Source organism: Notothenia rossii (genome assembly GCF_949606895.1).
Source record: "Notothenia rossii genome assembly, chromosome: 4".
Lineage (NCBI taxonomy): Eukaryota > Metazoa > Chordata > Actinopteri > Perciformes > Nototheniidae > Notothenia > Notothenia rossii.
The window spans coordinates 60,795,129-60,808,362 of NC_136902.1; the positions used below are offsets into that span (position 1 = coordinate 60,795,129).

The following is a 13,234-nucleotide window of genomic DNA, read 5'->3' on the forward strand; positions in this document are numbered from 1 at the left end:
CCCCTTTTCCGTCCCTGCTAGAGAGCAGGGACTCTCATGCGGCTCTCTTGTGAGAAAAGAGCTATATTTCTGATTGGCTGGGCGGATTGCAAACCACGCCCCGTAAAACTCAAAAAAAGTGTTGTGAAGCCACCATTGTATTAGCATTATTAGCATTAGCATTAGCCCAGCGCAGAAAAGCAGAGAGACCAACTTCTGGCAACACAAAATAAAACATGGGAGCGGTGGAGATGAGGAGGTGTCGGCGTTCTGGCGATTCACTCGGGGACTTCCGGCCGGGGATTTTGGGCGGCAGTATACGCCGTGAAGTTGTTTGCGGCCTGCCAGTAAACCCAAAGCAGAAGAAGAAGAAGTGACGTCAGCGGCTTCATTTGCCTAATCCACCCCCAGGGACTTATTCCGGTGTGAACGCGATCTGTACTTAGTTCATCAGAACTAAAGAGTTCTGATGAACTAAGTTCTCATGAACCTTTGTGGGAAAAGTACTGCGGTGTGAATGCGCCTATTAATAAACGTCTCTTTAAAATGAACGCTCAGTGGAGAGGAGTTCTCATTTCTCTAACCGCCTGCTGCTTCCCCTCCTCTCTCCTCGGCTCGGCTCCTCCGCTCGCATCTCCTGTGGGCGGGACTAAGTCTCGAGGATAGGAGTCGAGGAGGGGGGTCGAGTAGGGGAGTTAGAGAAATTAGAAAGGGCCATAGAGAGTTACAGGGGTTGTTGTTAGCATTTGGTGCTAGCTCGGAGCTAACGGAGATTAGTAGCTGTTTCAACAATTAAGAGAGGGAGAGCTCTTTCTTGTCGGACTTTGAGAGAGAGAGAGAGAGAGAAAGAGAGAGAGAGTGTTACGGGGGTTGTTGTTAGCATCTGTCTGGTGCTAGCTTGGAGCTAACAGAGATTATAAACTGTTTCTACAATAAGGAGAGGGCCCGTCCACACAGCGGCGTGCGTTGACGATTGCCCTGACACACAAGCAGCGGTTTGATTGGCTAGAGCTTGTACTGGCATATGATTCGATTGGCTGACGCTTCTGCAGAGGCGTCAAAAGTTGAGCATTGCTCAACTTTTGCAGCGATCAACGCCAGCAACGTTCCACGTCGCTTCCCACGATGCAGTTTGGCGAAAAGTGACGTCACCCCATTCAAAGTGAATGGTGGAGCGTCAACGTACGCTGCTGTGTGGACGGGCTGCTGCTTGTGTGTCAGGGGCGGGAGATTCATGTGATTGGTTGTTGGTCGAGTTTCAGACACGCCCGCCGGCAAGCGTCAACGACGCACGCCGCTGTGTGGACGGGCCGTTACGGCTTCACCTTGTGTTGACGCTTCACCATTCACTTTGAATGGGGTGACGTCACTTTTCGCCGAACTGCATCGTGGGAAGCGACGTGGAGCGTTGCTGGCGTTGCTCGCTTTTGACGCCTCGGCAGAAGCGTCAGCCAGGCGTCAGCCAATCGAATCATATGCCAGTACAAGCTCTAGCCAATCAAACTTGTGTGTCAGGGGCGGGAGATTCATGTGATTGGTTGTTGGTCGAGTTTCAGACAAGCGTCAACGCACGCCGCTTTGCGGACGGGCCGTAAGTCATGTCAGTGTGGGTCTCAAATGGTTTGGTCATCTATGTAAACAAATATTTCCATCTATGTAATTTAAAATAAGTTAAGAAATCCTTGTGTACTATAGGTCAGTACAAAAATAAAAAACACAGTTTGAAAGGGGAGTGATTAGTCAAATATGCATAAATAAAAAGAAAGTGCAGACTAGGTATGATAAAGATAGGAGAGAGGAGTTTATCAATGATTTGTTATTGGTTGTGAGCATATTCTAATGGTTCTTTGATTATTCAAATATATGCAGTTCTGTTTCATATGAGTGTTGAGAGCTGTATCCCTTAATGTTGCCCTCAAAGTGCACCAGATTGATACATTCAACTTCAATTTAAAGAAAATAATCTTCCCGGGGTATGGAGCTATTTCAGGGTCATACATTTTGATCATTCAAAAAAAATGCAATTTATTTGAAAGTTTAAATTTTTATCCTGAACTTTGAAAAATACAATGATGTATTCAAAAATAAAAATAACTATTTGAAATCATTTTTCAGGTTGAATATTATTTTTGATTCAGTTCAGCAATTTCTTTTGAATCAAATATTTATTTTCAGATTTCACTTTTATACATATTTTGATATTTGAATCCTTATTTTTTTCAGTTGCAGATTTTTCGTTTTCAGATTCAAAACAATTATTTTTTCAGTTTCAAATCTTGTTTTTTCAGGTTTCACATTGCTTTTCACCTTCAGACCGTTTTTCGATTTCAGACCTTTTTTTTTCGCTTTCAGATTTTTTTTTTCCGCTTTCAGACTTTTGGCCCTGATGTTGCGTGGGGGGCGGGGCTTAGCAAAGAGTAGTTTGGCATCCTGAGTGGCAGGCCTCCCTCTGTCATGTTGCCTTCAAGGATGTTAGGTAGCGCGAGAAATATAACTCAATACTTTCTATACACAATACTCCCGTGATTGGTGGTAAACTGATACCAGCGTCAAAGTTCCTTTAAGCAAGCTGTTGAGCATCGTAATTGGCAACAATCAAGGTATAAGAGCAATAAACTGTGCTAGAATCTGAAATCACGTATCCGCAATCAAGCATTGTCCTTCCCCACTTCCACGAAGCTCCATGGACGCAGCATAGTATTGGCTTGGTTTTTGCGATCAGAATCAGATTACCTTTATTAGTCCCACAGGGGATACATTTACATTGTTACAGCAGAGAAGAGCCAAAGACAGCTCAATGCTACCTACAGCATGCATGAAAAAAGTATTAAAGATTAAAAAAAGAAATTATATATTTTAAAGTTACACATTTTACACAATACACACCCTGTAACAGTTCAGCAGATTTAGCAGCACAGTTTTTAACGGAATATATATATTGCAAATATTGCACATAGTTGGTGTTTATCAACAAGAGGTGTTAATAGGCGCATTCACACCGCAGTACTTTTCCCACAAAGGTCCATGAGAACTTAGTTCATCAGAACTCTTTAGTTCTGATGAACTAAGTACAGATCGCGTTCACACCGGAATAAGTCCCTGGGGGTGGATTAGGCAAATGAAGCCGCTGACGTCACTTCTTCTTCTTCTGCTTTGGGTTTACTGGCAGGCCGCAAACAACTTCACGGCGTATACTGCGTCTGCTGCCCAAAATCCCAAGCCGGAAGTCCCCGGAGTTGGGTCCCAGCAGCTTCTACTGAAGCCTTCCGAGTAAAAGGCCAGAACGCCGACACCTCCTCATCTCCACCGTTCCCATGTTTTATTTTGTGTTGCCATAAGTTAGTCTCTCTGCGTTTCTGCGCTGGGTTAATGCTAATGCTAATAATGCTAATAAAATGGTGGCTTCACAACGCTTTTTTGGAGTTTTACGGGGCGTGGTTTGCAATCCGCCCAGCCAATCAGAAATATAGCTCTTTTCTCACAAGAGAGCCGCATGAGAGTCCCTGCTCTCTAGCAGGGACGTAAAAGGGGGTAAAAAGGTTCTCATTAACTAATTTTAGTTCCTGCTCTTTTTGGTGTGAACGCGACATTTCGGAACTATATCGGAACTAAAGTGGGAAAGTACTGCGGTGTGAACGCGGCTATAGTCTGAGTTGTTTTGTGCGGGGTCTAGAGGCTGTGCTGGTTGTATAGTCTGACCGCTGCAGGAAGGAAGGACCTGCGGTATCTCTCTGTGAGATAGCGGCGGATGGCGTCAGGTCCACCAGAACAACCTGCTGGCTCGTTGCGGATACGTAATTTCACATTCTAGCACAGTTTACTGTGCTTATACCTTGATTGTTGCCAACTACGATGCTCAACAGCTCGCTTAACGGAACTTTGACGCTGGTATCAGTTTTATTTCCCACCTATCATGGGAGTATCGTGTATAGAAAGTATTGAGTTATATTTCTCCCGCTACCTAAAATCCATGAAGGCAACATGACAGAGGGAGGCCTGTCACTCAGGATGCCAAACTACTCTTTGCTAAGCCCCGCCCCCCCAAGCAACATCAGGGTCAAAAGTTTGAAAGCGAAAAAAAAAGATCTGAAAGCGAAAAATGATCTGAAGGTGAAAAGCAATGTGAAACCTGAAAAAACAAGATTTGAAACTGATTTTTTTTTTGTTTTGAATCTGAAAACGATAAAAATGTAACTGGAAAAAATAAGGATTCAAATATCAAAATATGTATAAAAGTGAAATCTGAAAAATAAATATTTTATTAAAAAAATTGCTGAACTGAATCAAAAATAATATTCAACCTGAAAAATGATTTCAAATAGTTATTTTTATTTTGAATACATCATTGTATTTTTCAAAGTTCAGGATAAAAACTTGAACTTTCAAATATTTTTTTGAATGATCAAAACTTATGACCCTGAAATAGCTCCAAACCGGGGTACATACCCCCGGACCCCCCTAGAGGATGAGAGGTCATCACAAATAAAACAGGTTCACATGGATAGGATAGATAAGTGCACACTCATTATGTCTACACATTTTTCTTGGATTGTTAACACTATAGTTTTGCTTTATTCTGAGAAAGTGTTGCTTTATCTTTATGATACAAAACTAATCCCATACAAAACCCCTTGTATTTCAATTTTGGTTTTTCAATTTTAAAATGAAAATCAAATATCCAGTCGTTTTTTGTTTTTTAATATCCATTTGTGAAAAGAAAATCCAATGACCGAAACATACACTGACCATATACTGACCTTGGAAGAATAAAGGATTTCTGATTATGATATGACAGTTGTAAAACGTACCTTCGTCTGACCCAAGTACCCCATCTCTAAATGCTAAATGACAGCTGACAGGATTAACGGAACAAGCAGTTAATATGGGCGGGTTGTGGAAAAGTGACGTCAGTGTGGTTGGTCGGTGACGGCGGAGGAGGGACCACAGACCCGACTGATCCCACGTGTGACGGAGCGCTGCATTCCAGGCTCACTGACACCGTAGCTCCGCTCTATCCGCCGACCCTAACGCCTGTGTGTATCCGTCACTCACTGCCTGTAGCTGGGTCAAAACATGGAAGGGGACGGCAGCCAAGCCACGTCTGGAAGCCCGACTGAACCGCAGCACGACCCGGGGTAGGTTAAAGCCTGTCATTACAAACAGGGGAATTGTCACTCTTAAAAAAAAAAATGCAGCTTGATTTTGCTCCACTATCTTCCGGGTCCCGTCAACAACAGCTTTGTTTGGTTATATTTTCAGACGGGCCTGCCCCCTTTTGCAGTGTAAACGCTTGGCTGACCCCGATATGTGGCGTTAGTTAGTGCGTGTGTGGAGGGAACATAATGCCAAACTTCGCTTAGAAATGTGTGGGTCATTCGCTGCCCTACTTAATGGCAATATTACACCGTATTAAAAAGAGTTCATTTCAAACAAATGTTAAGCTAAGTCCGGTATTCCCTCGCCTTGGACTCATTTTATTTTAATAAATTGCATTTAGCTCACAGTGCTCCTTGCCCAGGCTGTGTTTTAGGTGGAGGTGAATATTCTCTAACAGCCGAACCCGAGTTAAAAGTTGAACTAAGATTTCGTTTTTAGTGTAGTACATGCCGAATTGTAGACTGTGTTCTTACAGTAAGACGACCACTCAATATTTGTTTTTACCCGGTATGTACCGCTGCCTATACTGCGGTAGGTTTAAACTGACAGCTGTTTTGAATGGAAGTTGGATGACCCTGGTCCTCCGCGGAGAAAGGGCTGCTTCTAGCCCGGCTTTGAAGACGGCTGTCGGGCTGCCTCGTTGTTGAATTCCCTCTATTTATGTCCCCAGCTTTTGAACGTCTCTCTAACCGTTCAATAACTTCGCTCAACATCACAATGGCCGATTTGGAATATATGTATTGACTTCTGTCGCCTTTCCCTTGGCAGGAAAATGTTTATCGGTGGCCTCAGCTGGCAAACTTCACCAGGTAAGAACTGTGTTTGTGTGCGCGCGCTAACGGCGCAAGGTTATTTTGATTTCAAGTCCTCCATTCGACCCCTGCTTAACACAGGACACCTTCACTGCTGTCAACACTAATGCATTTTTTTTAAATCTAACTTGGAAGTAAATAAAACAACTTGAGACTACCCTCCATCTTTTTCCCCCCACAGATAGCCTTAAAGAATATTTTTGTAAATTTGGGGAAATCCGAGAATGTATGGTGATGAGAGACCCAACGACAAAACGTTCCAGGTAAAAACAATAATTTGTATTTATGTTACCTCTTATAGTCCTATGAATACTATTCAGTTATTTTACTTTTGATTGAAAGTGTTGTGCAGTTTGACATTGAAGCTTTGGAAAACATTTTCTCATACTAACAATTCCCTTATTTATGTGTGAATGTAATGTATAAGGTAATTGGGTTTGAAATCAAAGTGAAAAACAATTCAAAATCAATTGGCTCTCCTAAACTGTGGGCAGAGACCACAATCATTTATACATTGCTCTTTAAATTAAATTAATTTAAGAAAATGTCACGTAATATTTCGACACAAGTGAGGAAAATAGAACAGGGAAAATAAATATGTAAATACTGGAGGATACATGGGGCAGGTATACCTCAGACTGGGGATTAGAGAATTTGTCATGACATGTGACAAAAAATAAATGTGAAGCATAACTTATATAATGTTAGACATGTCATGTGCTGTTGTATCGTTTCTCAACAGGGGCTTTGGCTTCATCACTTTTGCAGATGCTGCCAGCGTAGATAAAGTCTTGGCACTGACGCACCACGAGTTAGATTCTAAAATGGTAAGTTAACCTTTTTTAGATCACTTGGGGCCTTTTTCATTTCACTAATTTCCCCTCCTCGACTCCTATCCTCGACTCCTATCCTCGTGTCTTAGTCCCACCCACAGGAGATGCGAGCAGAGGAGCCGAGGAGGGGGAGAGAGGAGGGGAAGCAGCAGGCGGTTAGAGAAATGAGAAATCCTCTCCTCTGAGCGGTCATTTTAAAGAGACGTCCATTAATGATGACAGGAGGCACCTGTCTGACAGAACTGTGTTCATGATGACCTGTATATTTACTTTTAATTCATTCACAGTGCGGTATGATGAGACAATAACAGGCAACAGATGCGCACACACACACACACACACACACACACACACACACACACACACACACACACACACATACATATATATATATATATATATATATATATATATATATATAATTTCAGAAACTATGAGAGCACTCACAGCATAATAACGTAACACTATCAGAGACTGGATATATCCCCCCACCCCCCTCTCTGGACGCTACAATGAGGAAAAGACCTGCCTGGACATTCACTCGCTCGCTCGCTCGCTCACTCACTCACTCACTCACTCACTCGCTCGCTCACTCACTCACTCACTCACTCACTCACTCACTCACTCACTCACTCACTCACTCACTCACTCACTCACTCACACTCACTCACTCTTTATCCTGCTCTTTCATTTGCTGAAGGGTTTCCAGTCTTTCATGGCCAGTAGAAAGCAAAGTCTCACTGGGTTTTGATTCAGGTAATTGGTAGCTGTGGCTCAGGGGGTTACATGGTCTTCTCCCATTGGAATGTCGGTGGTTTGATCCCCATGTAGTCAACATGTCATATTGTGCTTCGGCAAGATTCTTAAGCTACTGTGTGTGAATGCGGTTTCCCTGAGCAGGTGTTACCCTTAATGTGTCTGTATTTATGCATTTTGAAAGCTGACTAAAATGGCTTTGAGTAAGAAAAAGAAGAACATTTAAAAAATCTCTTAATAAATGTTTCCCATTTTACTTTGGTTTAGATCACAATATATGAAACCAGCGTTGGGGTGCTTGAATTCCGTCTTTGTCTGGAGACATTTATATTTGCCCAGGGTTGGTCTGGTCTTCCCTGTTTGAATCAGGAGAGATGTATTATTTTTTTTGGACTAAAGAATATCTATCGTCATTTGCACATGGTGAAATGCGAATACTCTTTGGTTATTAGACCCCATCGTGATTTTGTACATGTTAAGGGAGAGGTGCAGCTGTAAGTAGAAAATATAAACCCACCAGCCCCCCACACTCCCATAGGGTCCAGACCAGGGGTGGGCAAACTTTTAGGCTCGGGGGCCACTATGAGTTTTAAAATTTGACAGGCGGGTAGCAGATGGATGGAGAGTGTTTGTGTGAACAAATAAAAATTAGAAGTACAAGCCATTACCTGACAAAGTTAAGTAAACTTAAATTTAATTTCAGTGGGAACAGTGTTGTTGGTCACCCTTTTTTGCCAGTGCATCAAAGTTTGGTGTCAGTTTGGTTGTGGCAATTATCAGGACAGATCTGAGGTGTTCATCAGTTAACTGGGATCTGTGGCGTGATTTGTTGATGTTCATCACGCTGAACGTCTGCTCACACACGTAGGTAGAGCCAAACAACACCAGCATCCTCTGTGCCATCCTCCTAATGTTTGGAAACTTGGCTTCGCTTAGTGAAGCATAAAACTCCTCCAGTTTGAGGGAGTTGAACTTATCCTTTAAGACAGTCACATTGAAGATCAATCAGTTCCAATTGCAACCCCTGCGGCGCTGTTTCACAGTCTTGTGACAGGGGACATGAAATCAGCTGAAGTGACTTTTCGATTTTTTCAAAATCAGAAAAGCGACCGCAGAATTCTCCGTGCAGGTTGTTCAGCGATTTGCTGTATTTCTTCACATGTCAAGGGGCCTCTTTCAGTGTAGCTAGTGTGAGGAAATGAGCGAATGATTTGTTTGACATTTGTCTTGAGAATAAAGTCAACTTGGCTTTGAAGGCTCTCACATTTGTGTACATTTCGTGCACAAATAGATCTTTCCCTTGTAGCTTCGTGTTCAGCTCATTCATGTGTGTCAGTATGTCCACAGCAAAAGCAAAATCACAAAGCCAATCTGCGTCGCTCAACTCTGGAAAATCGTCAGCTTTCCCGATTGACTCCAAAAATTAGCTGAGCTCCCACACACGTCGGCATACTTTCCCCAAACTTAACCAGCGGACATGAGAGTGATAAAGCAAGTCCTGGTGATCAGCATCCGTTTCCTCAAGAACTTAATAAATTGACGATGCTGAAGTCCCCTCGCTCGTATACAGTTAACGAGTTTTACGACTGGCTTCACAACATGATCAAGTTTCAATACAGATTTACACAGGGCTTCCTGATGGATTATGCAGTGCAGGAAAATTACATCCAGCTCAGGGTTTTCCTCTTTCACCTTATCCTGGATTCTTTTCAGTAGCCCGACTTTTTTTCCTGTTAAGTTTGGCGATCCATCTGTGGTGACATTGGCAAGTTTACTCCAAGGTAGCTTCAGCCTCTCAATGACACCAGACACACTGCCATACAAGTCCTCTCCTCGTGTTGTCCCCTTTAGAGATTTTATGGTCAAAAATTCCTCCTTTATCTCAAAATTGTCATTAATCCCTCGGATAAAAATTAAGAGCTGAACGGTGTCTTTTACGTCGGTACTTTCGTCCAGTGCTAACGAATATAACTTAAATGACTCAGCTGTTTTGTTTAACTCGCTGGCCAAATCTTCGTCAATGAATTCTACACGGCGAATCACTGTCCTGCGTGAAAAAGTCATTTTTTCAAATTTGTTTTTGCTTTCTGGACACAAGAGACCTGCTTTCTCTACCATGCATTCTTTCAAATACTCCCCTTCGGAGAAAGGTTTGCTGGCCTTTGCTAATTTGAATGCTAGCAAATAACTTGCCTTGGTGCTTGACTCTTGAATAGAAGTTTGTTGGAGAAAAATATTTAGCTGAGTCTTTTAAATTGGCTGCCAACCTCTGAGCAGTAGCCGCCCGTTTTTGCGTTGACTGTTTGCTAGCATGCTTGGTGGAAAAGTGGCGGCTGATATTGTATTCCTTGAATACCGCAACGGTTTCTTGGCAAATAAGACATACAGCCTTTGATCGCACTTCGGTGAAAAAACATTTCGCTGTCCACTCCTCTTTAAACACTCTGCACGCATTGTCAACTTTTCTTTTCTTTGGTCCACTCATTGTTAAATGCAGGTTCAAATGTGAATTAGGTTCAAAGGTGAATTATTGCGTCATCGTTTGCGTCATGACGTAACCGTTTACGTGCCTTCGAAGTTCTTAAGACCCACACCGCGTTTTACGTCGCTGATTTTCTCCGCAACACCGCTCACAACATCAATAGAGGACTGCGTCGGGTAGTTCTTAATCATACTAAGCCAGATTAAATTAAATAACTACTTCTCCATCCTTATACCTTTCTCCAGAGTGCCATGGTGCATTGTTTATTAATGTGTTTCAGTAGCATTACTGCCCGCTGGAGCGCGGCTCATCCACCGGAGATTATTCTCCCGTTAACTCACGGCAGCGGCCGTTGGAAAGTATTCACTGTCCGACTGTCACACAAGCAGCTGAGAAATATTCCCCATCCCCATCAGTTAATGTGTGTCAGTCTGAATTGACGCTGTTTGGCATCACAACGCTGTTTCTCTGGCATTCTACAGGTGATGTTAGCATAGCAACCAAAGCTAATCAGACTATATTGACTACTTGTTGATATCATATTGTGGCATAAGCCGACACATTTTACCGGCGTAGTTTTCGTTATGATTTTACTTGTGATGGCCACATGTAGCCCATGTATTGATTCCATCCGATAGCTGCAATAATACAAAACAACAGGAAAAACATCTGCCTCTTCACAATGGTCAATAACAGTGAACGGATGGTTATTAAAGTAAGGTAAAATAAACAGAATCACACTAAGCTGGTTAGTGTTGCCTGATTTTATATAGGTGTTTTTTATAAGTGTGTGGTCGCGTTTTAGTCGCTTTGCTCAGCGCTACTACTTGTTACAACTTGTATTCGCTGTAGTCGCCATTATTGCTCAGGTTAATCTCAACCCCCTCCGTTGCAAGGGTGACGTATGCGGTTCTTAGATCCTGCTGGGTTGCAGATTGGTCAATTCCGCCATCTAGTGGAATAACCTGAAATTACGGGGTTGCAGGAAAAAGGCAAAATGAATGCGGTCATTACTATAATTTGGACAATTTTGGCGGGCCGGATTAAAAAAGTCCACCGGGCCGTATGTGGCCCGCGGGCCTTAGTTTGCCCATGCGTGGTCTACACCAAGCGGCAAACTCTGGGGAAGAGCCGGGACGCCAATGCGGAAGTGCCTCAAACTGCAGTTCATCTAGTGGCCAGTAGGAGCAGTCTGCAGAAGGGAGCAATTTCCGTAGACCCCAATGTTAAAATGCCCCACTTGAGAGCAGAATTAAACATGTTTACATCGTGGTTCAAAAAACCATATTCTCTGTATAGTTAGATCTCCCCTTCATGAATATGGATTGGGGGGGTGAATGTTTTCTCAACTCATCTGTTTAATTAATATTAAGCCTTAAAGCTTTTGCATAAATTAGGGCGTGGTCACTTTGATCGACATGAACATGCCTCACTGTCAGCTAACATCCACTTGTCCACTCTGCTAGGCTACAACCATAGAGGCTACAACGTTAGTTAGTTGTAGTTACTGTACTTGACCCTTTAGCTTTAGCCGTGTTCGTGGTGATTGTGCCTTTTAGGGAATATTGTTACAAATACTAGACAATTAAAATGTTGTGCTGTGCGCTTGATTGTACTAACAGAACTTCCAAGAAGTCTAAAATGATAATATTATACATGTCCCGTTCGCAGGTGTTTGTGTGCTTGGTAACTTAGCTTGTTACTTATTAGCCAGCTAAGGACGTAACCCTTTATACATACATATACATTTTAGTTTATGATTCAGCCTTGGGTAAGACTTTTATAGTCTATGGCTATGACGCCCATAATGCTAAACGGGAGCAAATGTTAATAGGGGACCCAATTATCCCAGTGGTGGCCGCCGGAGCTAACGGAGCCGCAGGAGGCTAACTCCAGCCGGCGTCCCGGAACTAACCCACTGCGGCTCCGTTAGGTCCAGGCGGTGGAGTCCGTCTTTTCTTAACGTGTGAATGACAAGCATTAAGAATAACAAAATATAGCTAATTCTTTTGCAGATTGTCTCATTTGATTATGAATGTAACGTTTATATAGGGGAACTACACTGTTAGCAGTAACTTGGTATGCATGTATTTCATGTTAGCTTAGCTTCTTAGCCTGAGCTAGCTCTGTTTACTTCCAGTTCGGAGGCAGCAGGTCCCGCCTCGGCTTCGCCTCTTTACCCTTATTTGGAGCAGGCGGGATAAGACTCTGACGTCGCTGTCAAGCCGTTAGCGGCCGACTCCACCTACTAAGGGCTTCTCGGCAACTCTGCAGAATCCTATGGGTGACGTCACGGACACTACGTCCATTAATATATACAGTCTATGGTCTCTAGACACTAGTGGTGATGACGATGGGAGGAATTGAAGGCTGAAAATCCGGGTTTGATGAGTAGAGGTCCTCTGATGAGCTCGACCTGTGTCCTTGGAGGAGGGAAGTGAACAGATTTAATGTTTGACAGCAGCAAAACGTAGTTGGTTTACTGTATTTTATTTTGGTATTTTAGGCCTCTTACCGAAAACACGTACAAATCACGTTGACTTTGACGCAAGGGAACAGGCAGTGGGAAAATGCTAACTTATTTTGTGGTTTTACAACTCATTCCTGCACCACTCTATATCCGGATGGATCATGTGTTGTGGAACACAGTGGGGCAAAGGTGGTTTGTGCCTGAGCAGGGCCTGTTGAACAAAGTAGGTCAGTCTGGGTGACTGTTGAGAAAGCTTTGACAGCTGATTTACTGAGGCTTTAACACAGGTATCGAAATAAGCCCTGTGGTATGAGCTGCAGCCGTATTGGACTGTAATGGGTTGTGTCGTGTTGAAAGTGGAGAAATGAAGGATGAGAGCTGGACCCTGCTGGGCTGCAAAGGTCTGACGCTTGACATCTGACATCTATTTAGTGCATATTCTCGAGTTGATTAAGTGGTCAGCTTAATTGAAACCATTGTTAACATCATATTACTTTTCTTCTGGAGTCCTTTTTTCAAATGCCCTGTAAAAGGCCCCGCTCAGTACATGATACATTTCCTTAAAATTTGCTTACTAAAAGACTCAGACACATGACATGTTAGCACTCTCTAGTGGGTGAACTCTGTAATGAAGACATATTTTTAATAATTCTGTCATGACATTTCTTATTATTTATTATCTGACGTTTGTCAACAGTGATGTACAGTATAAACAAAATTGGACTGAAGATTGAATTGAATGTAC

The 13,234-nt window shown here is 42.8% G+C and overlaps 1 protein-coding gene across 6 annotated transcripts in view; it reads left to right on the forward strand.

The window, feature by feature from the left end:
- The first annotated feature begins 4,817 nt into the window (after positions 1 to 4,817).
- LOC307035812 (RNA-binding protein Musashi homolog 2-like) overlaps positions 4,818 to 13,234 on the forward strand; it is a 232,643-nt gene continuing 224,226 nt past the window's right edge. For 2 of the 6 annotated variants that reach the window (XM_079675522.1, XM_079675527.1), the window contains exons 1-4: positions 4,823 to 5,114; positions 5,905 to 5,945; positions 6,130 to 6,211; positions 6,691 to 6,775. In XM_079675522.1, the coding sequence (XP_079531648.1) occupies positions 5,053 to 5,114; positions 5,905 to 5,945; positions 6,130 to 6,211; positions 6,691 to 6,775 (270 nt within the window). In that variant the 5' untranslated portion in view covers positions 4,823 to 5,052. Of the gene's footprint in view, positions 5,115 to 5,904; positions 5,946 to 6,129; positions 6,212 to 6,690; positions 6,776 to 13,234 lie in introns of all 6 variants that reach the window. The other 4 variants (XM_079675523.1, XM_079675525.1, XM_079675526.1 and 1 more) reach the window with 4 other exon arrangements.